This window comes from Anomaloglossus baeobatrachus, chromosome 9 (genome assembly GCF_048569485.1).
Source record: "Anomaloglossus baeobatrachus isolate aAnoBae1 chromosome 9, aAnoBae1.hap1, whole genome shotgun sequence".
Lineage (NCBI taxonomy): Eukaryota > Metazoa > Chordata > Amphibia > Anura > Aromobatidae > Anomaloglossus > Anomaloglossus baeobatrachus.
Window position 1 is genome coordinate 74,117,187 of NC_134361.1, and position 26,893 is coordinate 74,144,079.

General features: G+C 41.4%; 1 protein-coding gene across 3 annotated transcripts in view; it reads left to right on the forward strand.

The window, feature by feature from the left end:
• AFF2 (ALF transcription elongation factor 2) overlaps positions 1 to 26,893 on the forward strand; it is a 763,896-nt gene that overhangs the window by 651,074 nt on the left and 85,929 nt on the right. For all 3 annotated transcript variants that reach the window (XM_075323783.1, XM_075323786.1, XM_075323784.1), the window contains exons 10-11: positions 23,447 to 23,609; positions 24,592 to 25,602. In XM_075323783.1, coding sequence (XP_075179898.1) covers positions 23,447 to 23,609; positions 24,592 to 25,602 — 1,174 coding nt within the window. The remainder of the gene's footprint in view (positions 1 to 23,446; positions 23,610 to 24,591; positions 25,603 to 26,893) is intronic.

The following is a 26,893-nucleotide window of genomic DNA, read 5'->3' on the forward strand; positions in this document are numbered from 1 at the left end:
CATTTCTATAAGATTGCTTTTCTGATGGAAAAGCAATTTTTGGCTCATTTTGTAAATAGTCATCTATTGAGGATTTCTATTAAAACTCCGTAACGCTTAATACCTGCAAGCTTGTGAAATCTAATGCTAATGGTAAAATGAGACTCCCACACGTTCTGTCTATGCTTCAAATAGAAGAAGACACATACATCCAGATCTATGTACTGACTAGAGGAACGGAACATTCAGACTGGAGGAACATTACGAATCTCAGTGTTCCACGCAGAAATGACATTCTCAATGAAATGATGATTCCAGAACTCAGACAGAATCTAATGCGTGTCAGACTTTTTGTATAAACTCTTTTGACAGCTGATCTCCATTGTTTTTCTTTTTCTTTGTCATCTCACTTCAATTATTTTTTAACTACTTTGTCTATGGGGGTAGTTCATTTTTAGAATAGTATAAGTTGCTGTTTGATATTAAATGATGTGAACTAAAATCGTTCCTATGACATAAAATTGATTTGGCGCTAAATTCTATCCTACTGCTTCACCTACTTCACAGCTAATAGTCCTTGTAATGCTTTGTGTCAAGTCCCGGTCCTTGTTGCCGTTAGACTAATAGTGCGGTAAAAACTAGAGAGATGGACACCCACTCCACACACTTGACTGATTGAGTCGTTTGATATGGGAGAATTGATTCTCAGGACTTTGGTCCATCGGCCATATTGTCCGTTGGTCGGGAGTCCGGTGAATCTCCTTACCTTCCAGTAGGCTCTTCTTTTGATTAGTCTGGCTAGCACAAAATCATGTGTGTCACAATGCAATGATGACGTCAGACCAACTGGGCTCAGCAAAATAATAGGTGGGAATGCCGAAAGTTAGGATAAGTTCACCTGTCCTGTAATCATCCATTAGAACGGATCCATTGGGAAACTGATTTTTGCCAGATTCATTTTTTTTAACATGGGAGTCTTTGGACAACGGATCCGTTAACGGATTGCTATTTAGCCATCCGTTGTACTTGTATTTGTAACAGATCTGTTGTTTTCTTAACGGATCCATTACAAAAGAACGATAAATAGCAATCCGTTAGCAGATCTGTTGTTCGTAGATTCCATGTTAAAAATGGATCTGGTCGACATCCGTTATTTAACAATGGACCAAAAGCCCGAAAAGTTTGCACAACTTTTTGCAAACAGATGTCTAATGAATCACTAAAGATCATGTGAACTCAGCCTTAAAGGGAACCTGTCAAGTGTAATAACACTATTAACCTGCAGATATGGGGTTACTCTGCAGGTCAAAAACATTTGAATCCCGCTGCCAGGATGAAATTAACTTTAAGCTGAATGCTGAAGGCAGGATTAATGTCAAGTGGGCGGCGCTGGCACAGATTCAGTCAATGCTTTGTGTAGGGAGAGTGTTGGCTCTAAACACACCGCTCCCCCACACTTACTTATAACTCCGCTCATCATTAGAACCAGCTGTCAGTCAGTGCCTGGAAGCGCTGTTACAGCCCCTGTTCTCCATACACAGAGTAGTGATTGAATCCGCATTGTCCCCTCCTCTTTGACTGAAACCCGAATGCTGCCAGGAGAATTAAAGTTCATGTCTTCCCGGCAGCAAAGTTCAATTTGCAGGAACCGAGCAGGTCCCAAATACTGTTAACCTGCAGATTAACTCTATGTCTGCATGTTAATAGCATTTTTACGGGTGACAGGTTCCCTTTAACACTAGAAGTCCCAGAGAGCGGTCATTTAACATTTCTACCTTTGGAACCCAGAGACGTTTCGAATGACCTAAAGGATTTTAGCTAACATCCTATAATCACCGTCTTTTGTTCTGTAATTAAGGCCATTACTGTCGCACCACAGGAGGAGGTTGTTTTCCATTGAGTTTATCCATTTAGTTTCTAGTTAGTTCTATTCAGTTTTGACTAAAGCAGGCTTTACACGCTGTGACATCACTAGCCGATGCTAGCGATGGCGAGCGTGATAGCACCCGCCCCTATAGTTATGCCGATATTTGGTGATTGCTGCCGCAGCGAACATTATCGCTACGGCAGCGTCACACGCACTTACCTGGTCGTCGTCATCGCTGTGACTGCCAAACAATCCCTCCCTCAAGGGGGAGGGACGTTCGGCATCACAACGACGTCACCGCGACGTCACTAAGCGGCCGGCCAATCAAAGCAGAGGGGCGGAGATGAGCGTTACGATTATCCCGCCCACCTCCTTCCTTCCTCATTGCTGGCGTGTGGCAGGTAAGGAGAGGTTCCTCATTCCTGCGGCGTCACATGTAGCGATGTGTGCTGCCGCAGGGACGAGGATCAACTTCGCCCACGCAACAGCAGCGATATTTGAGAATGGACCCCCATGTCAACGAGGAGCGATTTTCGACATTTTTGCAACGATCCAAAATCGCTCCTAGGAGTCACACACAACGAGATCGCTACAGCGGCCGGATGTGCGTCACAAAACCCGTGACCCCATCGAGATCGCTGTAGCGATCTCGTAGCGTGTAAAGCCCGCTTAAGGGTCATTTGACCCTCTTTCGGGACTTCAGGGGGGAGCTCGAAATTTCTAGGACTTCTAGTGTTAAGCAGATTCACAAGGCTCCCGTCCAGCTGTCACAAATTATTGACTTGGCCAAAGAACTAGAGTCCTGCGAATCGAATGGCTCATCACTGCTGACCAACCATTTATGTACATCACCAGGGTGCTCCTAAAACATTTCTTTGTTCAAATGCAATCCTTCCTCAGGTTCGTAAAGGTTGAAAAAAGACCTAGGTCCATGTAGTTCAACGTTAACAGTGTCCTAAAATCTACAAGGAATCTTGTGCTGTGCAGCAGAACAACCAAGATGTAAAACATGACTGCAAAATCAACTGAAGAACCTAAAATGAGACGGGAGAGAAGAAAACCACCTGGTAAACTTAAGGCACGGATCTAATAATTTGTGTATTTTTATGGGGAATGGAGTTTTTGAAAAAGAAAATACCAGACTCCGGAATGACCTTTCAAAATGTTTACCGAAGTCTTTGATTAATACACCAGGAGTTAAAGCAACAATATTTTCACGGCATAGTAAATGATGCACGACCCGTGTATGTGCGCCAGAGATCCGGGACTTGTGATAGTTGATAAGGAAAAATAATGAGCCAGTACAGGCCCTCTATTTGTTCACAGAGAAATCATTTACTTGTCATCTCTTTGGTAAGTCCTACATTTTTAGTAAATGACATGCCAGAAGATATTTATCAAAGCAAGAAGTCACTAAAGCATACTCTCTAATATTCCACTTTTTGTGTTAGATATTTTGTAACCCAGAGATCTGAACGCATTAAATATGTACATTTTTTTTTTAGCTGTGAGTCTGCTTCATGTATCTTTCTGATGAATCTTAAAAGTACATAAGGTCTGTAGGGCAACGTTTCTAAAGTGCAAATGAGGCTCAGAGTAGAATATTGTCTGCAAGACTTTCCAAATTATTTATATTCCTGCCGAACATATTCTTCCATATTCCGAGATTCCAGCAAAGGAACTCCCCATCTCTTCTCATGGAAGGGCGTCTGACATTGTTAATCACATTACTAATCTGGCATGTTGAGTTCTACTTGTCTGATCACTCTTCTTATTGAATTTATTAGCACTTGTCATGTATGAAGGGTGATAAGATCTTCTAAATAAATTGAAGTGTTAACAGCTATTAGCTTTTGATTGCTCACTGCAAAACAGTCCTTTATGTGCACTGGCGGGGGAATTGCAGTAATTGTTTATTATGTAACATAAATCTTGTATACATGTATGGATTTGGGGGAAAGCTACTGCTTCTTTTTATGCCAGCTGAATATTATAACCCTATATCTACCATGACTACCACAATTCAACATTCAATACTTTCAGATCCAACTAAATGGAATCTGTCAGCAGTTTTTTGTATGTAATCTGAAGACCATGTGAGGTAGGTGTTAAAACACTGAGTTCAGGGCTCTGTGCTGTTGTTTTCACACAACATAGATTTTATCACCAGGAGATTATCACTGCCAGGATTACAGTCACAAGCCCTGGTCTGACCACACCCCATCTGATAAGCAGCTCTCTGCCAATAAGCAATGTACAGTGGTGAAAGCTTTGGTGTGGGTGGGTTAGCTCTCTGAGCTCTGCTACATGCTACATCTAAGTTCTCTGATTGAGTCTCAACCGCTACACCCAGTAAGCTAAGTGACCCATCATTGGAATCAGGGTCTCTTTTCCTACATTGCGCTGATCTCTGAGGAGGCAGTAAAATGTTGTTGACAGATTCCCATTAAAGGGTTTGTCCACTACTTTGACATTGATGGCCTATCCTTAGGATAGGTCATCAATGTCTGATCGGCCGTGGTCCAACACCCCACACCTTTTGCTGATCAGCTGCTCTTGGTGTTGGTGGTGGCAGCAGGCAGCCAGAAATGCTCAGTTTTGGAGCTGCTCTGTCTTCTGATAGCAGCCGTGGCTGGGTACTGCACATCCACCTCCCGCTCTAATCAGGAAGGGGATGTGCAGTACCAAGCTGCGGCTGCTATCAGAAGACGGATCAGCTCCGGAACGGAGCATTTCTGGCTGACTGCTGCCGCCGCTGGGACCGAAAGCAGCTGATCAGCGGGGGTGCGGGGTGTCAGACCCTGGCCAATCAGACATTGATGACCTATTCTAAAGGCCACTTTACACACAGAGATAAATCTTTGGCAGATCTGTGGTTGCAGTGAAATCATGGACATATTGTTCCATTTGTACACAGCCACGAACCTGCCACTGATTGTCTACAATTTCACTGCAACCACAGATCTGCCGCAGATTTATCTCTGTGTGTGACAGGGCCTAGGGTAGGCCATCAATGTCAAAGTAGTGGACAACCTCTTTAATGAGATGTCCAGTAGTGCCCAAGAATAATGTTGCCTTTGACCACCACAGATCCATCTGCATCTCTGAATCTTAGATGAGCCAATAACTTTGTTCTCCACAAACAGATTTGAAAAGCAAATATTGAGTTTCTCTTGACTCCATTTTATGATTTTGCTCAACCTTCTATGAAACCTATAGACATCCACAAAAGTCTGATTATAGAATTATGTAGACATAAATCAATCTCTTAACCTTATCCTTGCAGTTTAATAAAAAAAAAGCCCTGTGCATGGCAGGTTGCACTGCATCAAAATGGAATCATCAATGGAATAGGTGGTGAGATAAAATGAGATACAAAAATGTGTTCATCATTACTTTTTTGAAGAATTTTGTTACTGCAACACGCTAGCAAGACCCTCAACAGGCTGCAGTTCACTTCTGAGCCACTGGGTGGCGGGTGGTCACATTTAGACACATATAGCTTAAACATTTCCCAACAGACTTAAGTAAAATCAAGATTTATTTTCAAACCTGATTATCTTGTGTCACTCATCTCAAAATATGAAGAAAGCTTGGGTCTCAGGTTCAAATCCCACCAAGGACAACATCTGCAAGGTGTTGTATGTTCACCTTGTGTTTGCATGGATTTCTTCCAGGTTTTCTTGTTTCTTCCCACCCTGTAAAGGCGAATGATGAGCGAGCACAAAAGTGTACGAGTGCTCTTTACTTGAATCAAGCAGGTTGGACACTCTGACAGGCTCAACTTGAGTATAATGTTTTATAGTGTCATAGTATTTAAGGTTGAAGGTAGACTTAGGTCCATCGAGTTCAACCCATCACCTAACCTAACATGTTGATCCAGAGGAAGGCAAAAAACCCCATGGGGCAGACAGTAATAGATCTCAATTATTGGGCACAGCCCATCGCTAAGCCCACATATAGACAGCCATACACAGAGCATTTCCGGGGGGGAGGGGGGCTGGGTATTTTACTTTATTTTTTACACCCAGCATTCTAACACATTATATTTTTCCCCAGTGAGAGCCAATCAGAAATTGCAAGCGGCTCTCATTGGGATGCTGGATCCCATCATCTTTTTTCCCTTTAAATATTGTATTTTCGATAACTGTTACTTGTTTGTCTATGATCCTTCTGAATTGTAAATCGCTGCGAAATATGTTGGCACTATAGAAATAAAGATTATTATTATTTATTATTATTATCATTCACTCATTGGGGTGCCGGATTCCATCATTCACTTATTGGGGTGCCGGATTCCATCATTCATTTATTGGGGTGCCGGATTCCATCATTCACTTATTGGGGTGCCGGATTCCATCATTCACTCATTGGGGTGCCAGATTCCATTATTCACTCATTGGGGTGCCAAATTCCATCATTCACTCATTGGAGTGCTGGATTTCATGATTCACTCATTGGGGTGCCGGATTCCATGATTCACTCATTGGGGTGCCGGATTCCATGATTCACTTATTGGAGTGCCGGATTACATCATTCACTCATTGGGGTGCCGGATTCCATGATTCACTCATTGGGGTGCCAAATTCCTTGATTCACTCATTGGGGTGATGGATTCCATCATTCACACATTGGGGTGCCGAATTCCATAATTCACTCATTGGAGTGCCGGATTCCATCATTCACTCATTGGGGTGCCAGATTCAATCATTCACTTATTGGGGTGCCGGATTCCATCATTCACTCATTGGGGTGCCAGATTCAATCATTCACTTATTGGGGTGCCGGATTCCATCATTCACTCATTGGGGTGCCGGATTCCATGATTCACTCATTGGGGTGCCAAATTCCATCATTCACTCATTGGGGTGATGGATTCCATCATTCACTCATTGGGGTGCTGGATTCCATTATTCACTCATTGGGGTGCCGAATTCCATGATTCACTCATTGGGGTGCCAAATTCCATCATTCACTCATTGGGGTGTCGTATTCCATGATTCACTCACTGGAGTGTCGGATTCCATGATTCACTCATTGGAGTGCCAGATTCCATGATTCACTCATTGGAGTGTCGGATTCCATGATTCATTCATTGGGGTGGCGGATTCCATGATTCACTCATTGGAGTGTCGGATTCCATGATTCACTCATTGGAGTGCCGGATTCCATGATTCACTCATTGGAGTGTCGGATTCCATGATTCATTCATTGGGGTGCCGGATTCCATGATTCACTCATTGGGGTGCCGGATTCCATGATTCACTCATTGGGGTGCCAAATTCCATCATTCACTCATTGGGGTGATGGATTCCATCATTCACTCATTGGGGTGCTGGATTCCATTATTCACTCATTGGGGTGCCGAATTCCATGATTCACTCATTGGGGTGCCAAATTCCATCATTCACTCATTGGGGTGCCGTATTCCATGATTCACTCACTGGAGTGTCGGATTCCATGATTCACTCATTGGAGTGCCGGATTCCATGATTCACTCATTGGAGTGTCGGATTCCATGATTCATTCATTGGGGTGCCGGATTCCATGATTCACTCATTGGAGTGTCGGATTCCATGATTCACTCATTGGAGTGCCAGATTCCATCATTTACTCACTGGGATGCTGGATTCCATGATTCACTCATTGGGGTGCCAAATTCCATCATTCACTCACTGGGATGCTGGATTCCATCATTCAGTCATTGGGCTACCGGATTCCATCATTCAGTCATTGGGCTACCGGATTCCATCATTCAATCGTTGGGGTGCTGTATTCCATCATTCAGTCATTGGGGTGCTGGATTCCATCCTTTACTCATTGAGATGCCAGATTCCATCATTCATGTAAGAGAGTTGCCTCTTTTTGTCAAATCATGCAGGAACGACCCATACGAGCACCCGCAAAACTTGGCCAAATATCGAGCACACCTAAGCAGATTATCGAGCAGTGGCGAGCAAGCTCGCTCATCATTACTAATTATAAGGAATTTCAATTGTGAGCTCTAATGGAAACAACAACGATAATGTCTGTAAAGCGCTGTAGAAAATGATGGCGGTATATAAGCAAAGCATTATAAAGATAAAGATGGAGACGTGTTTAAGGTTAAATCCACATTTGAATTAAATTGTAGAAAAGAAAGATTCAGGGACCTTCACAAGTGTTAAGTGTATTAAAAGTTACAATTTGATGTTTGGATTTAAAAACTGAGAAAATCAAATGAACTAATGACTATTATCAGTGTATTGGATTCATTCCTTGTCTGTGCAAAGTGGTCCTGATGTGATTCCATCTGTTCAATTTAGTAACCTGTGCGCCTGCCAGCACTGAACGCAGAACTGGTTTCTTGCCCTAGGTTCCTGCAAACACCTTTCAGCTTCTGTTTAGCAATAAGCATTTATCTTGGGCATAAAAGGAAAGTTATAAGTCCACATCCAGAGTAAAAAAACCTGTACCTGCTCGCTTACTTTGCTACCTGTCCTGCACAATTGTCCTGGACTGGAGCTGAAATTGTGAAAGTGCATGTAGCAGTGATCCCCAAAAACAAGAAATAGAATATGATGGTGGTAATTCATTATATATTTAATCCCAATTTTCTATATACAGAAGCTTCAAGGTTTTGCTCATATCGTATTATATATTAAAGGGAATCTGTCAGCAGGTTTTTCCTATGTAATCCCAAGACAACATGCTGTAGAGGTTAAAACACAGATTTCAGTGAATCCTCTCTTATCAAAGTCTGTGCTGTATACATGTAATGTTTGTTTTAACTTCATAAACTTATCATTGCTGGACTACATTGCTGGCAGTCCAACACTCCCGTGAGTAGCAACTCTCTGTCTATAGACATTGTACATAGAGAACTTGGTGTGGGTGGAGTTTGGTTTCTCAGCTCTGCTGCATTGCTAAATCAAAAAACTCTGATTCTGTCAGAACTGCTGCACCCAGTAAACTAAATTATACATCGTTGGATTCAGAGTCCCTTTGCCTACATCATGCTGCTCTCAGATGAGGAAGTAAAAACCTGCTGACAGATTGCCTTTAAATGTCAGTTTTGATTACTTCCTTTCATAGTGGTAGCAAGGTGGTTCCACTGGTAGGAGTGGAAAGTTTCAGACTACGGTCCACCAGTAACATTGACACGTGGGTTCATTGTTCGGCTATATTCATTATTACCTGACGCTCTGTCATAAGTTTGTCAATGCTTCTATATAATAAACTGAGTACACTCCAGCTTCTTTTTTTAATTCACCACTAGAGTGGGACTTTAAATCTAAGGTTCCTGTCCCTATGACTATACTCACCGTCTGGCATCTTCACCTTTTTTCATCCTCGCTTTAGTCCCATGGCGTCATCTTGTGACCACAATTTCTGACTAGCCGCATATCATAAGTTACGTCACCAACTCTCAGTGAAACTCTATGAGAGCTAAAATGAGGCCAGAATGAGGCTCTCATAGACTTGCATTGAAGAGTGACTTCCAGAGTGCTCCATGAAACACTGGAGCTCCCGGCAGGTCACAAACTGCCAAAGACCTACCAGAGCGGCGGTGATAATAGATGAAGACGTCGGAGGGTGAATATAAGACTAAGGGCTGGGAATTTAGATTAAAAGCACCACTTCAGCAGTGAAAAAATTAATGTTGAATGAATGATAAAATGCTGTCTCTCTCTGTAAATAATGCATGAAGTGTACTGTGCCTAGTACTGCGCGAGGTCACCTGCACCTCTCCGGCATGGGGGCCTACCGGTTGATTCACCTTTTTTCCTATGGGCAAGTTCGAACTAGGAAGTGAGCACCGGTAAAATGCATCAGCACCCAACTTCATCAGTAGTGTATTATGATGTTGGCAGCCCAGTCAACAGTGCAGTGCACATGGCCCCGAACCTACAGACCACATAGCAGCTGCTTAGTCTATCTCCATTGGCAGAACATTACTTGTAGCCATAGATCGAAATTAACACATATATTCAAAAGTGAAGAAACAATAGAAATAGGATTATTCTAAGATACATTAATGTCCTGTAGTCTTGTGAATTAAAATCAATTCCAGTTGTCATGTTAAGTATTACATTAATAGTTTATGCATTATACATGTGTCAGGTGTTTCCTTTATGTCGCCTGTGCTAATTGCTTCTTATTCAGTGTCCCTGAATATGAAAACACTAGGCAATCTGACTAATTGGGATCACTGATAACACTGAATGGCTGCACAGCTGAAAAATTTACGTAGTTCTGCGTGATTACTCAATACTAATGGGAGCCAATACATTCTCTGCCAACTGCTCCTATAGATGCATAAAGTTCTGAAAAATATACAACCTGTATAGGATGCTAAATAACTGTTAAGAGGAACCTATGACTTAACATTCGAAGGCTGTTATATCATTGCTAGAGGACAGTTGATCCCACAATGACCCTGACACTATTTTTCTCTTACCAGTCCAAAAATTCAAAACTGTTACCTGTCAAAAAAGGAATATTTATTATTTCATACTAAAGCCTAAAATACCTGTAAAAGGGACCCTGCCAGCTAAAAACACTATTTACCTGCAAATATAGTGGTAATCTGTAGGTACAGTAAATAGCATTTTAATTGTCATGACTCTCTCATGGCTCTGCTCATGCAGAGCCACTGTATGTGTTTGTTTTCCTTCTGTCGGTTTCCTCCGGGCGTTAGGTCATGTGAGAGGAGCCTCCGGCATAGCTCCTGGGGTCACGGTTTTTATTAGAGCTGTTTCTCTCTGAACGCTGCCAGTAATAGTTCCTGCTCTACCGTGTGCTCTTCCTGGTTCCTGTAAGTTTCTGATCTTGTCCCGCTTCCAAGTACCCAGTCTCCCCCTGACCCTGACCTCTGTTCCATCCAGTCTTGTCCTACTTGCCTGTCTCTGTACCTGCTTTCCCCCTGACCTCTATTCCACCCAGTCTTGTCTTATTTCCCTGTCTCTGTACCCACTCTCCCCCTGACCTCCATTCTGTCCAGTCTTGTCTCACTTCTCTGTCTCTGTACCTGCTCTCCCCCTGACCTCCATTCTGTCCAGTCTTGTCTCACTTCCCTGTCTCTGTACCTGCTCTCCCCCTGACCTCCATTCCTTCTCGTCTTATCTTACTTCCCTGTCTCTGTACCCACTCTCCCTCTGACCTCCGTTCCATCCAGTCTTGTCTTACTTGCCTGTCTCTGTACCCACTCTCCCCCTGATCTCCATTCCTTCTCACCTTATCTTACTTCCCTGTCTCTGTACTGCTTTCCCCCCTGACCTCCGTTCCATCCAGTCTTATCTGACTTCCCCTGTCTCCGTACCCACTCTCCGCTTGTAATCCCCTCTCTGCTCCCTCCTCCATACTTAGTTGTCCACTTGGCTTCTGACCCCGGTGTGTGCTGTGACTTCAGCTCTGCTTTCCTCTAGCTCTTGAAGTAACCTCCTGACTTTCTGACCCTCTGCTCTCACCCGACTCTGGCTTTGCTTGTTCCTCTGTACAGACGTGACTTCCCAGCACCGACCTTAGACTTACTGACCACTCTCTTGGCCGACCTTAGACTTACTGACCAATCTCTTGCATCCCCACATTGGTGCTAGTGACTTCTAGTGGGCTTGCATTCAGGAGCACTCCATTCTCCCGAAGTTCCTGCACCCGCTAGTGGTAGCATCACAGTATTTTTTTGTTGTGTAATTTGAAGTGCGAATGATGGGAGAAAATGAAGTTATATTCTCCCTGCAGCTGCTCACTTCAAATCATTGGGGTAGTACTGGCGCAGAGCGTGCTGTAGTCGCTGCCACCTGCAGATTGACTGACAGCTTTATCCGCTGCATGTATGTGCGCAACGGCTGTCAGTTAAGGTACATGCGACTGATACCAGCACACTCCCTGCATAGTGAGCTTTGATCGTGCTCTGCCCCAATGTCGGTCCGGTGACTTTTAATGAAGAAGAGAAGAACAAAATGTGATTTTCTCCCTGTAGCAGCTCTTATAGAAAGCCAGCTGGATACTTTAAAATAGTATTTACCTTTAAATTACCAATATGTTTGCAATTAAATAGTGATATTTAGCTGATAGATCTCATATGTCTTTTTTAGAGTGGTCATAACCAGGACCGGCATTATGAAGGGGGGGCAGTCTGGGCAGATGCCAAGAGCCCCCAGACAGAGAAGGCCCTGCTGTGTCCCCTTAGTCTACCACTGTATGGAGTCTTTAGGGCTCCATGCACTTTCAAGTCTGGCAGCCGGCAACCAGATAGTAAAAGATGCATGGCGCAGGTTCTTACTACATGCCCTTACCCCTGCCTCCATGATAGTGGGACAATACAAATAATACTAGGCATTGCTGCACTCAGCGGGAGAAGCAGTGATAAGCACATCTTCACTTCCTTTCTCCTGCACTGCTCTTCCCCGACACTGCGCTGCTCATTATCACTTGTAGTTCCATCTCAGGCAGAAGCAGCCAGGTGTGTACTACAGCCTACAATCTGCATCTTCCAATGTCTTGGAGCTGGTCATCCATCCTCACAGTCACAGACTTATAATCTATACAATGTCCTCCTGACAGCTGCAGTTCAGCATCAGGACCTCACAGCACAGCCTGAAAGTGACAGCTAACCACTGACATAGCCCTGACATTGCTCCATAGCTCCTGGCAGGACACAGTACAGTAGCTGTGTTGACACCCTGGAGAAATGATGCCATAGTCAGCAACACAGCACTGGTCACTGCTGAGTTTTACACCTCAAAACCAGTCACACAGAACAAAGCAACACAAACCTCCAAAGATAAAAAGAGCAAAAAAAAGCACAAACATAAAAGTGATATAAAAAAAATGAATAATACCTGCTGTCACCCATCAGGATCCTGCACAAGCCAGTTTGTGGTGTGCGCTGGCACCAGGAGTGATGGCATCACTGTTCTCCAGCCCAGGACCACCACGTCCTGTAATAAGCTGCATCAGTCACATGAATTGAGCAGAATACCATCATAAATATATACAATGATGCATGGTTCATTCACCTGGCTGATGCAGCCAGGTGAATGAACAAGACAAGACGAGACAAGACAAGACGAGGTGGTCCTGGGCCGGAGAGTACAGTCGCCATAACTCCTGATGGGTGACAACACACTCGCAAATCATTAAACATGATGAATCTGCCTGGGATACTAAAGACACCTTTGGAGAATTCCAGAAGATAGCGATTAGGTATCGGTGGCTCAATAGGAGACAAAAACTTTCCTATAGATTCTTTTTCTGTTTCTATTACCAGGCAGTATCTTATACCGTAAAATAATTGGGACGCACAGATGCATTCATAATCAAAACCATAAAGTAAAAGGAAGAAGTTATTAAATTGAAACCACTTTGTTGGGGATCAAAAAGATTTTACAGTCTAGATTTGTGAAATCTTTGGGATGCAATTTTTGGGCATTGACCAATGTTGTTCTCTAAGAAATCATCAAGATGTAAATCTAATCCAGGATCTCAATGAATGAAGGTCGCTAACTTCTTCATGTCAAATCTTCTGGCTTTGGATGGACAGATGCTGTAATGTTCCTAGATAAATTATGTAAGTGCAGTCTTGGAGTCAGGTCTGGTTGTTATTCTTACAAGCAACATTAAAAAACCATGAGAATTCCGCGATTCTCCTGAATTTGGATAATACGCTATGGCCGATAATGAGCGACACCTGTGCATACCTCAATTACAGAGCCGTTCTTGAAAACAGAAAGATAGGTGTCAAGACTCCCCCAATAATAGAATACATTATGTCTTTCATAATTGGATTCAGAGATGGAAAACAGCGAAAACTTGGAATTTTCTCAAAAGGAACAGCCATACTAGAAATTATAGAACAGCCAACTGCTTACAGCCAGGGAGCCAAATTGCAGTCAAAACTCTTGGCAAGTGAATTTTCTTGATTATTTCGGTAATTGAATATCTGTTAAGCATTGTGCGTAATTTTACCAGCAGAGTTTATTTATTTATTGAATATAAAGCTGTCAGTATAACAGACATTATAAGACTTCTCCGATTCTCAGTCTCAACTGCCACTGGAAAAATGAAAACTCTGATATTAACAGCCCATTATTTACATTGTGTGCATAGAGCACGCTTTTTCCTTACTATACAAGAAATCTTGTATCCACATGTAACCCAACACAACAAATCGTGTAGCTGACTCATCTTCTCATGGGTATAACATCAGTAACAATCTCCTAAAGCCATCACAGTTCTAAACAAGAAAAAAAAAGGACTAAAACCCTATAATTTGAAAAAATTTTCTTCTTTTCTTTATTTAAAGCACCACCCCAGTGATTTTTTAATTCCACCACTGGGGTGGTGCTTAAATATAAGTCACCGCCCCCCCCTAGTCTCCTGCTGCCGTCTTCATCCGTTTCCACCGTTACTCCGGTTGCTCTTCGATGATTCTTGACCTCCCGGCAGCTCTAGTGTTTCATGGAACGCGCCGAAGGTCACAAATCAATTAATCTCTATGAGAGTCTCATTATAGCCTAAAGGCCCTGTCACACACACAGATAAATCTTTGGCAGATCTGTGGTTGCAGTGAAATCATGGACATATTGTTCCATTTGTACACAGCCACAAACCTGGCACTGATTGTCCACAATTTCACTGCAACCACAGATCTGTCGCAGATTTATCTATGTGTGTGACAGGGCCTTTATTATTCTCGCTCTCATAGAGATGGATTAGGAGCTTGTGACATAACGTCTGACTTCAGGACAGTTAGAAGTTATAGGCACAAGATGATGCCGCTGGACCAGAGCACATCCAAAAACCAATGAAGCAGCCAGAAGGTAAGTATATGACAGGGGCATGGGGCTTATGTCGCAGGTAAGGGACAGACCACAACAGGGGGCCGCTCGAGGCGCTCGGATCCGGGCGGTTGCTGTGGCTCGAGTGGTAGCCGGACCCAGGGCTCGCGTAGTCGTCCGTCGCCCACGAGTGAAAAGGGGTTATTTACAGGGGATAGAGTCTTTGTCAGTGACGCCACCCGTGGGTTGCGGTGAGAGTTGGTAGCACTGCCGCTGCCTGGTGATGGAACGCCCGGGGCTGTTGGAGTGGGGCAGCAGGATGGAATCCCCTCCATGGGTAGGGGAGGTGTAATTCCAGGGCCCAGGTGAACGGGAGTTTTGGTTGCGGAGACTGACATGCAGGGTTTGACCGGCGATGAATAATGTACTCACAGTTTCAAAGAATTGCACACAAAGTCCAGTGGTAAACTAAATTGCCAGTGACTGGTCGCCTCCGGCGGGTGTATTCGGGTCCCACACCCGGGTGTAGCAAACAGGGGTCCCTTCCTCCTGCACTCAGTGTTTGTGTCTTCACAGGGACAACTTCGCTTGGAACGGGGAAGTCCACTCCCAGTACTGTGTATGTTTGGAGCTGTGGCCTGCGAAATCTGACACTTGGGATCTCTGTGGGTTCTGACGGACACCCTTTCCCCCGCATTGGGCTTCCGTTTCGCTTACTGGGCTTCTGTAGAACAAGGCCTGAAACCTTGTCCCCAGCTGGTCAATTAACAAGGGGCTTGCAACCTTCCTTGTACTAGGGTCCAGGTACCCCGATTGTGCATGGCCTCTGGACCGGATTCCCACTGTTGGCACCGGCGGGCTACAACCCTGCCCCGGTTCACTTTATGTCTGCCGCGACCGGATCTCCGTCACCTGTGGTCCTGCTTGCCGTCTGCCACCTAGTCTGGTAGTCCAGGGGCCCCAACCCATGACTCCACTGCACTTCACACTCCTCTACTGTCAACTGTCAGCACTCTTCTCCTGTCTGGACTGTTCTGTTGTGTTCCCGCCCCTGACACCTCAGGACCCCTAGGTGGGCGCTCCCATCTACTTGGTCCTGCCCACTGGTGTGTCCCTATTGTAATGGGGGGTGACTAGGCTTTACTGGCTGGGTGTGGGTTTTGTATTGGACTGCCAAGGAGGATGGAGTTTTGTACCTGAGAGATTTGTACAACCTCTTTGACTACCTGGTTTTGCCAGGGCGTCACACTTACATTTAAAGTCTGAACAGAAAAAAAAGTCTAGCTCACCACTTTATGTGTCCAGGGGATATCTGACGCTCGTCTGTTCTAGGACTCCCAGGCATGGGAAGGAAGAACTCCAAATAGCAAAAAATAGAATCCAGCGGACCAAAGGCAGAAAAGTATATAAAAAACGTCTTTATTTACCAAAGTTTAAAATCTTCGCAATACAGGCTCGCACATAGAACAAGATATCTCCATCCAACGCTTTTCGACAAATGAATAGTCGCTACATCTTAATCGTATTCATTTGTTGGAGATATTATCTTGTTCTATGTTCGAGCTTTTACCGTGAAGATTTTAAACATTGGTAAATAAAGAAGTTTTTATATACTTTTCTGTCTATGGTCCGCTGGATTCTGGGTTCTGGGTTTTTTTGCTATTTACATTTAAAGTGCCTCTCCAGCTCCCCAAAACAACAAAACACTGGAGTAGTGCTTTAATTAAAAACATAGAAGCAGCAATGGTAAAATGAAAATACTCTACATATGCAATTTAAATATGTCATCAAAAAAGGATAGTTCAAAGCAAGCAAGGCTCCTAGTAGGGAACATAGTTCTAATGAAAATTTTAGATTTTGCCCCCAATTCAGCAAAGCAATGTCACCAGATTTTTGGCATAAATTGCTTTAAATAAAGTCACAAAAATTTGTGCTCAACTCAAGGTTGTTGAAAACTTTCTGACTTGGCATTTTCACATCTGTTTCTCCCCGCTCCACTAAAATGAATGGAGCTGCAGCGGGACTATGGTATGAGTTCACAGTTCGTCTAATTCATAGTGTTGTGTCTTACACCAGAAATCTTATTCCAGTCTCCAACTGGAGCATTTACAACCATGAATATGCGTTGATCTAAACTGTACATTGTAACTCTGGAAGTATGATTTGGGTCATTGTTCTGTTGGAAGATGAACCTACACCTCAGGCTCAAGACTTTTACAGCCTGTAAGAGGTTTTGCTCCAGAAATGTCTTATATATAGCTCCATCTATCTTCCCATCAACTCTCACCAGCTTCAAAGAAGGTGAGTATTCAGCACCAATATGAATAAAACTCAAAGTTTAATTCATCATTAAAATTATGATAAAATGCAGAACAGCTGACGTGTTTCAGATGCGTTTCGCCTGTCTAATGTATTCCTTGGTTTGCATTATGGTGTTTTATCCCTAATTTCACTGGTGGGGACTGAGAGGAGAGTGAAGTGTGATCTGGGCATAAGTGCAAAGACTGCTGTCACTCACACAGTGTCAGCCCTGGCCCCCAACAGTGACGTACCCTGATCTGTTTGTCCGATTCTGGTCTGCAGCCAAAAGGAGATAAACTAACAAGAGCAAAGTAGATAGCAGAAGTACTGTATATTAGAAAAGTAAAAAAACAAACAAAACAAACAAAGCCATTTCCAGTGAAACACGCGTCACGGTTCTCCCGCCATGCCAACTGTCAATTGGCGAGTAGCTAACACTAATACCTCACTTTCAGCCTGCGGTTTTACTTGCATTTTTACTCTTACCTAATTCATGATGTACCTGCATAGTCTATGGCCCTCTGACTAGCATTTTCAGTGCTATGTTTCCTGCCAATTTTTCTAGCCTTTTTTTGCCGTACCATGTTTCACTATTTATATTCATGATTATTATTAATTTTGTATTTTACTATTCTCATTTTTGGTCCATATCTTTCTGTGAATCCCCCTCATTTATGTTAATTCATAATATTTGGGGAGTCACTGGGTTTTGTTTTTTTGTCTTTTGTTCTGGATTTTTTCCTTTTAGGGAATATTTGTAGGTTTAGATGTATATTAGAAAATTGTTAGTTGGAAAGAGTCAGGACAAGAGAAAGGGAATCACAATAGTAGTGAAAAACCTTTTAAAGTTCACACAATTAGTTTTTGATGTTGAGTATTTTTGCTGTGTAAAAAAACACAGCCTATTACAGTTCCAGCAAAGTAGACTAGATTTATAGAAATCCCATGCCCCCTGTGATTTTTTTTTTTATGCATCTGAAACGGACCTACTATGAAATTTGCATAATGTAAATTACTTTTGAGAGTATACTAATTTATGCATGCATTAGGCCTGTTTCTCATGTCAGTGATTTTGGTACGTATGTGCTAGTTTTTCTACATACCAGAATGCCGGACATACGCAGACCCCTCAAAATGAATGGATCTGCGCATACATCAGTGATTTTTCACTGACCGTGTCTATGTGCAGCATACACGCGTGTCCGTGATTTCCGCACGGAGACATGTCCGTTTTTTTCTGGCATCACTGATGTCCCACGGACCACACTACGGTGTGATCCGTGAAACACGTACCAAAAAAACACGTACATTGAAAATAAAAAGCTTTTTATTCTCACCTTCTCCAGCGACGCTGTCTTCAGTCTCTGTTGCCTCCTCCTTTCAGCCCTGCTGCTTATTCTCATGCATATTCATTTATGCACTGAGCAGCCAACCTGGAAGTAGCTGCAGTGGGGGTGGATACACAGCAGAGTCGGAGAGTTCAACACCACGGACAGCAGGAGCGGGGACAGGTGAGTATACGTCCATGCAATCCATGATCCCTGTCCATCATCCATGATAGCACATGGACAAAACCCATGTGTGACATGAATCACGGCACATGGAGGAACATATGCATTTTTCACACGTCAGTAAAAAACATGTGTTTTTCATTGACATGTGAAACAGGCCTTAGATACAGAAAATCCACAACTAAAAAATGCATGTAATTTGAACATGACTGTATCAATAAAATTTTATGAAAGCTAAATAGCAGGAATTATCTAAAGCAAAGTAGCTTTTTTAAAAAAAACATGGCATACCAAAAAGAAGCAAAAATGAAAAGAAAAAAAACGCACTTCAAAACGCAATGAAAAATAATTTAATGAATTGAATTTACTTAAAAGATGCATAAAGGCTATAGAAAATACAAAACATCAAAAAATCACCAAATGTTGATGGTGGGAATGTAGCCTATGGACGGACCTTAGGTGTCATAGAAAAGTTTAAAAAATACAGATATTCGTGATGACAATATTCCATCAGTTTTAATGTTGGGAATGTGTAAAATGTATATATTTTTATATGTTATGTATTAATTTCTTTGCGCAATAAAGTATGTATTATGCAAATCTAATAATCTCACTCCGCACATATCTTCTTATTTTCAGTCTTACAGGTGTGACGACAATCAGACATCTAACAATCACACCTGGCGTTTAGAAATACATGTGCAGTAATAAAACCTAATTGTCTCTTCAGTGTTGTGACTCTCACTGAATAAAACAACAGGAGATGTTGAAAGAAGTAACTAGTTCAACAAGGATTAAAAGCCAATACATTAATCCTCCAACATCTTTAGGGTAGAATTAAATGTACAAAAATCAATGTGATTGTTGTAGCTCTGATAAGTAGTTAGTAGCAATTACTTTAGATGCCAGTTTGTATTAAGTGCAAATTTTCCAGCAGATGAATATCCTCTTAGTGAGTGGCGGTATTCACATTTCACGGCTCATGAAACAGTGGTTTAAAGAGACCACAACACCAGTATGAACAAATATGGGGATTTAACGCGCTCCCTGCTCAGACTTAGTGTTTTGAGTGCACTTATTCTTGGCAGGTCGAACATTTTTAACATTCTGGATGCGGAATACTTACTCTTATCTCACTTGTTACTATTATCGCCCATGCAAGTCGAGAGAGTTGCAGTGTTTGTATATAGTATATTAATATATGTCATTAAGAAAAATGCATGGACTCCAAAATGCATTGTCTCACCGTCCAAAACACTTCTCTACTTTGAAATTTTTGTGGCTAATCATAATGCTTCTAAATTTTTATAGTCAAGTTTTTCACTCAAATATTTAATGCAAAGGGTTTTATTACTGTTTGTCCAATTACAGCCTGTGGATTATACAAATGATCAGGTGTCGTCTGTGACTTTTGGCATTTCTTAAAGGGAACCTGTTACTAGTTTTTTAGTGTATGAGCTAATCCCACCACCTTCCTTAGCACTTACGCTGCATTCTAAAAAGTGGTATATTATGTCTTAACCCCCCTGCATGTCCCCAAAAAATCCTTTTGAATAACTCCTGTGGTGTATGTAAATACGACTGGTCTGGTCCGATGGGCATCATTGTAGTGGCTCCTGTCCCTCTTCTCCACTGGTAATCACTGTTCTCCCAATGCGATTGATGTGGATAACGCATCTTGCATCATCCACATAGCTGATCATAATCTCGTACCTGCGCAGGAAGTTTGCGGTTCGCGCAGGTGCACTTTGCTTTGCCCTTCTGTGCACTGCTGCTGAAACATGCGCAATTAGGTTTCAGGCTATACCCGCAGCAGGGCAAAGCAAAGTGCACCTATGTGAACCACAAACTTCCTGCGCAGGGGCGAGATTATGTTCCGCTATGAGGATGATGCAGGACACCTCATCCACATCAATCACATTGGGAGGGCAGCGATTACCAGTGGAGAGGGGCGGAACAGGAGCCACTACAATGATGCTCATCAGACCACATCGGTCACATTTGCATACAGCGCGGGAGTTATGCAAAAGTTTTTTTTTTGAGGATATAGAAATATTACCCCTTCTTTAACATTAATCATAAATACTCTTTATGGCTGCTTTCTTCAGTACAGATTAGCTGCCTAATGATAGCAAACTATTTAGTGCCACCTATGATGGTAGCTAGCTACCCAATGTGTCAATGTCTGCCCCTTAACAATATTTTTCCAACATGACTAGGAAATGGATTTTAGCCAGGCAGAGACCCCTTATGAGGCAAGGTAGTGTTTGCTTGGCTGAATAAGATCCCCTTCATACAGTTTTAGGGGTGACGGACTTTTCTTAAGAACACCAGCTGATGATGGCATGAAATTAACATTGCTCTAGAGGACACACATGTACATTAGTTCTCTCCTGAAATGGAAGAAACCCACTGTCTCATCCATTTGAGATGGCTAGTATATTTGGCAACCATGATCTGCATTTATGAAGGGCAAGGACCTCGTAAAAGCTTTCTTTGGGTGTCTAGCTTGGCTATTAATGCTGGTCATATTGCAAGGCTCGTTGGTTCAGACAGGTTTTTGCTTTACAGGAGTGGACTAATTTGCTTACTTTTCCAATACTGCATCAACAAGTTCTCTTTATTAATCATATCCATTTATAGCATTGAATTTAAACAGTGAATCCCTGGCTGTGTTTGTAAGGTCAAGTGCTTTAAAAAAGCTGTCTGTAGATTGGTGCCTGGTTTGGTTTATAGTCATGTTGCAAGGCTCATTAAAGGGTCTGACATTGACTTCTAGGGTGGGTACAAGGCAGTAAATCTTTCCAGAAAAGAGCTAGTTTGCATATTTATTCCATGAATCATTGCCAACATGACTTTGCGTCCTAGCTGATTTTTTGAAGAAGAGCCAGTCCACCCAATAAAAAAGTACCTCCTGACAAAGAAATGAAGCCTGTCCAAGTCAATGATGATTCCCAGAAGGCATGCAGACATTTTGATGTCTTTATTCATATTATTCTAAATATAATACATCTATTTGTAACAAAATAGCCACGAAATAGGACATTACACAATGGGAATTACAGGCTTACAGTATTGCTAATTTGCAAATAACCTTCACTTCTTTTATTACCCACAAAATAATGTACTTTAACTTTTTGGCTTGATTTGCCATGGCTCTAATTCTAGAATATTTTGGCCCATATAACCTGATCTCAACAAATCAAACCCTCTCAAAATAGATCATCCTATACATATTTTATAGGCTTAGTTTCACCGTATTTATCAGAAATGGTTGTCATTTTCAATATGCATTTAATGCTAGAACGCTGACATGTTTGACAGTATCCTGGAGAATTTATAGCAAGTTGTAGTGATTAAAATTTAAGAAACTGTTAGCATCTGTTCCATTCATTCAAATATTGAAACACTGAAGCTTTACATGTATCCGGTGTGACCATTAATAATTCAATGCGAAGTATTCCTGAGATTTTACTGATATCATAAGTCAGTGTTTGTTATAATACAATTATGAAGTTTAGGGATTGACATATGTAATAATACAATATGAGATTACTGCATCTTGTTGTAAATGCAGGTCTAAATATAAAAAAACACATAAATAATTCACATGTCCTACATTATTTGTGTGAGACAGAAGGGTTTACAAATTGTTATTCTGTGTTTGTTTAGACTTTGTGAGAATGAATATGACACTTGATATATTCTTGTCACTCTTATTATATTTTATTAAAAGTCAGACTAAGTAAAGTATGTGATGTCTTAATAGAGATTTCATGCCTCACTGATATCACTATGATATTTTACGACATCAAGAAGACAATTCAGATGAAATTACAGCCTATCCTATTTTGTAATAGTTTGGTATAGGTTCCCTATTGCTCCTCCAGTTGAAAATATACTTTAAATGTACAGCATCTCTCAAATGTTTGGACACACCTGTTAATTGTTAATTGGACATTGTAAATTAAAGCTGAAAGTTTCAAGACCATGTAGAACCAAAATGGGTACACTGAATAAGGAAACGTGTGATACAAACCATGATACTTTAGGTTACTCAAAGTTCTCCCCATTTTACTTTGACAGCTTTATGAACCTTTGACATTCTCTCAAGTCACTTCATCAGGTGGTCACCTAGAATAGTTTCTAATGACCAGATATGGCTCATAAAGAGTAAATTTGTCCAATCACCAGCCTTCAGAAAGTGTTTGGAACCATCAAGTTTGTTTTGCAGAGGCAGTGTTGGTACACGGTTCCATAGTGTGCTGAGCCCTATTCCACAACTTTTGTAAGACAGAATATGGTAAAAAAAACACTCTAAAAAGTAAAAAGAAATGACAGTCGATCACTACTTGAAGACATGAAGGTCACTCAATCCAGAAATCAGTAGAACCTTGAAGGTATTGTCAAGTGCAGTTATGAAAACCATATATCGCTATGATAAAATTGGCTTTCACGAGGAAAAGAAGATGAGGAATTAGCACTGCTGCAGAGGATAAGTTCATAAAAAACGATTCACAATATAGCCGTAATGCAATATTAAAAACATAAATTGTATTCAGAAGAAATCAAACATAAAATAATAGCAAGGAAACAATAATGACAAAATAACAATATTGGTGCAGCACAGCAATAAAAAAAAATATATATATTAGATGTCTATAGTCATAAAATGCTAATCTTGTGCAGCAATGTGCAACCAAAGTGCACAGTGCAAGTAATAAGCAGGGCTTGATGATAAACTCAGAACAGTATATATATATATATATATATATATATATATATATATATATATATATATATGTATATATATATATTTTGCAAAGGTACCAATAAGTTGTGGATTTTTCTGGCCGCATATCAGTTTAACCAATAATGCATTGCAATATTGTGGAGTTGTGTGAGTATCTTACCAACTATTTTAATACTTTATATATATGTATTATATAACATTAACGATTTGTTTTATTTATGTTTTAAAATGACCACTTGATTTAGGATTCATGTAAGCTCTTTGTGTTTTCCAGTGGCCTTCCTTTGCCAACAGTTCATGGTGCCAACTTGGTAAATTCAAGTGGAGGATCTGGAAGTTCCAGTGAATCTGAAACCAGCTCTGAATCGGATTCTGATAGTGAGAGCAGCTCCAGTGACAGTGAATGTAATGAAGAAAACCGTAATGTAACCCCCGAGGTAACATTCTGCACTTTAATCCTTACCTGAGATGAGCGAACTTGATGTTCAATGTTCGAAGTTCGGGTTCAAACACAGGGTACAAAAAAACAGAGTTCGGGTTTGAAGTTTGAGTGAGTTACGAGTGCAAACCACTCAAGCGAGCAGCGCTGTGCTCGGGTACACTCAGTGCTCGGCCCTGTGCTAGCTACGTGCAGTGTTTGAAAGGCTCGCACTGGGGGTAAAATCAAAATAAGCGTGTTCTGCTTATGGCAAACTGCATGTGGATTGAGACACAAAATGCCTAAATTCTGACTTCCATTGAGGTTCAGGTCAAGTCAGGGTCACAAACCAAACCTTATCTATGGTTCAACTGTGCCCTCCAAACTGAACTTCCAAAGGTTCGCTCATCTCTACTCCTTATGTTAAGCAGTTGTGTATGTATATTAGTTTATTCACTATTGACAGGACACATCGTTATTGTGCTGAAGGCACACAAATATAGGAAATGCCATCAAAATTTGGTCTGGGTGCCATATCTGAATTTTCTACAGCTCAAAACCCAATGAATCCTGTTACCTGATTTGACTATCCCTGTGTCTCCCATAGACTATAAACCACTTTTTTGCTTCTCTTCTTTGCTAGGTTTTTCTGCTCAACTTAACATATTTTCTAGCCTTACTGATGCATTTACTTTAAATATTGCTCTGTGTATATGTGTACCAACAATGATAGTTCTGTTTGCCTAGTATTCAACAGAGATTGCCCTAAACTAACATTATAAAAAATGTATCATTTGATAGGACTATTTAGCATTTTTTATTTTCTTAGATTTCTCTAGGGCACTGTTTTAAATTAAGGACAGCATCCAATATGCTTGCTAATTAGCCATTTTGATAAATAATATGGTATGTGTTATGAGAAATGTAATTGTTTGTAAAGGAAAGTCATTTTTCCATACATTCCTCTTGTTCGACTAAAATTTGATGTTTTATACTTACAGCCCGAACCACCGTCTACAAACAAATGGCAACTGGACAAGTGGTTAAATAAAGTCAATCCACATAATAAAACGATAATTAACAACCAAAACGATGTGCATTCAGATAATAATTCTGAGCCTCAGAATAGCCAACAGGTTGAAGAAGAAAGCAAAAGAGAACTCAGCAGTGTTAGCACGGAGTCAGACTCCCTTCCCAAAGATAAAGAGCTCTTGAGTCCGGTTAGAGAGAAAAACAAACCTAGGGTACCGCAAAAACCTCCAGAGTCTAAACCTTCAAAACAAAAATCGCCAGCTCATATTGAAACCACTCCACAAAGAGCTGTTGCTAAAAAACAACCAAAAAAGGTTGAAAGAACATCAAGTGCCGAAGACTACACTTGGAATAAACCAAACCCTACCAGCAGCACTCCCAAAGAGAAAGATGTACGAGAAAACCAAGAGCCACCAAAAGCAAGGACAAAAGCCACTGTTGCTAAAACTGCTCCAAGAAAGGAGCAAAGGACTTGCACAAGTAATGCATCAGAGAAAAAGAAAGCAAGAGGGACAAGTAAAATAGTCCCTAAGTCTAGGGAGTTTATAGAAACGGATTCAGCATCGGATTCGAACACTGACCAAGAAGAAGTCCTTCAGGTCAAGCAATCAAAGGCATGCACTGGTCCTACAAATCCGATTAAGTCAAAAGACTGTACCAACAATATCTTAAGTGTCAGCAGCTTAACCAGCAATAGCAGCAGTGTATCACTTGATCAATCTCATAATGAACTGGAAGAACCATTTTCTCCTCTTCCTGTGGTTCAAAATGAACTTCTATCACCACTTAGGGAATTTGAAGAGATTAACTCTTTATGGGTGAAAATAGACCTTAGTCTGCTCTCCAGAATACCAGGTCAAGAGACTTTTGAGAACGAGGTCTTAAAGAGTGAAATCAGAGACCAAGGTTTTAAACACAAGCCACAAACACCAGCCACAGTCACTGAGAAAAACTGCACAAAATCTAGACGGAAGCACAAAGTAAGTTAAGGTTAAAAAAAAATTCAATGGGATTTAATGTTTACATGTATTTGACTGTTTTTGGTGTTTCCCTGCTTTCGAGGATTATATGCATATGCTAAAAATGAATGTCATCATTTCTCTCAATATAGGTTTCTTTTATTAGCAATTTAAAAAATTCTGTTATCATTTAATAAGTCCCACCCAAGCCAGAAAACTGCGAAAAAGGGAATCCTACATTTTTAGTTTAGCATTTTATAAATGATTTTGTGCTTTATACCAGAAATACTACAATAAAGCCTGTTTCTCACGTCAGTGACAAACACAGACGTTTTTCACTGATGTGTTAAAAACATGTATGTCCATCCATGTGCCGTGATTCACAGCACACGTTGGTTCTGCATGTGCTATCTCTGATCAGTGATCCGTGATAGCAAATGGAGATAAACTCACCTGTCCCCACTTCTGCTGTCCGTGGTGCTGAAGTTTCCCGGATGCTGTTTCCGGTCGCTGTGTCTCTCACCACTGCAGCTACTTCCGGGTCGGCTATGCAGTGCATAAATGCATGTACATGAGAATAATTAGCCGGCTTGGAAGCAGCAGAGAGCAGAGGCCGTAGACAGCGTTGCTGGAGACGGGTAAGTTTAAAAAGCTTTTTATTTTCAATATGTGTGTTTTTTTCTGCTACGTGTTTCATGGCTCACACTTTAGTGTGGTCCGTGGGACATCAGTGATGCCAGAAAAAAAACGGACTTGTCTCCATGCGGTAATTACAGACACCCGTGTACGCCGCACGGAGACACGGTCAGTGAAAAATCACTGATGTGTGTGCAGACCCATTGATTTTAATGGTTCTGCGTATGTCCATAATTCTGGAACGTATATAAACGATCACATACGTACCAGAATCACTGACGTGTGAAGGGGGGGGCCTAAGGTGAAGATTTACATTCTTTAAGGAAGAGGACAAAAATATAATAAGAAAAATATACAATTTTTGAAAGCTTTATTTTCTGTAAGGAATTATCTTCTGTTGTCTCATCCATAATAGAGCATGAATGTAAAGTAAAGAAATCAAATATTTTGGTTAAACATGATACCTCTAATATATAATAAGCATTAAAGTAGCCATTCCATAATGTATGAAAATTAACATAGAAAAATAACTGAATTGTACTATTTTTCTTACAAATTAGTTAATATATTGACATCTGGATGTTGTTATTTGAGGGGGTGTACATACAGTTAGGTCCAGAAATATTTGGACAGTGACACAATTTTCGCGAGTTGGGCTCTGCATGCCACCACATTG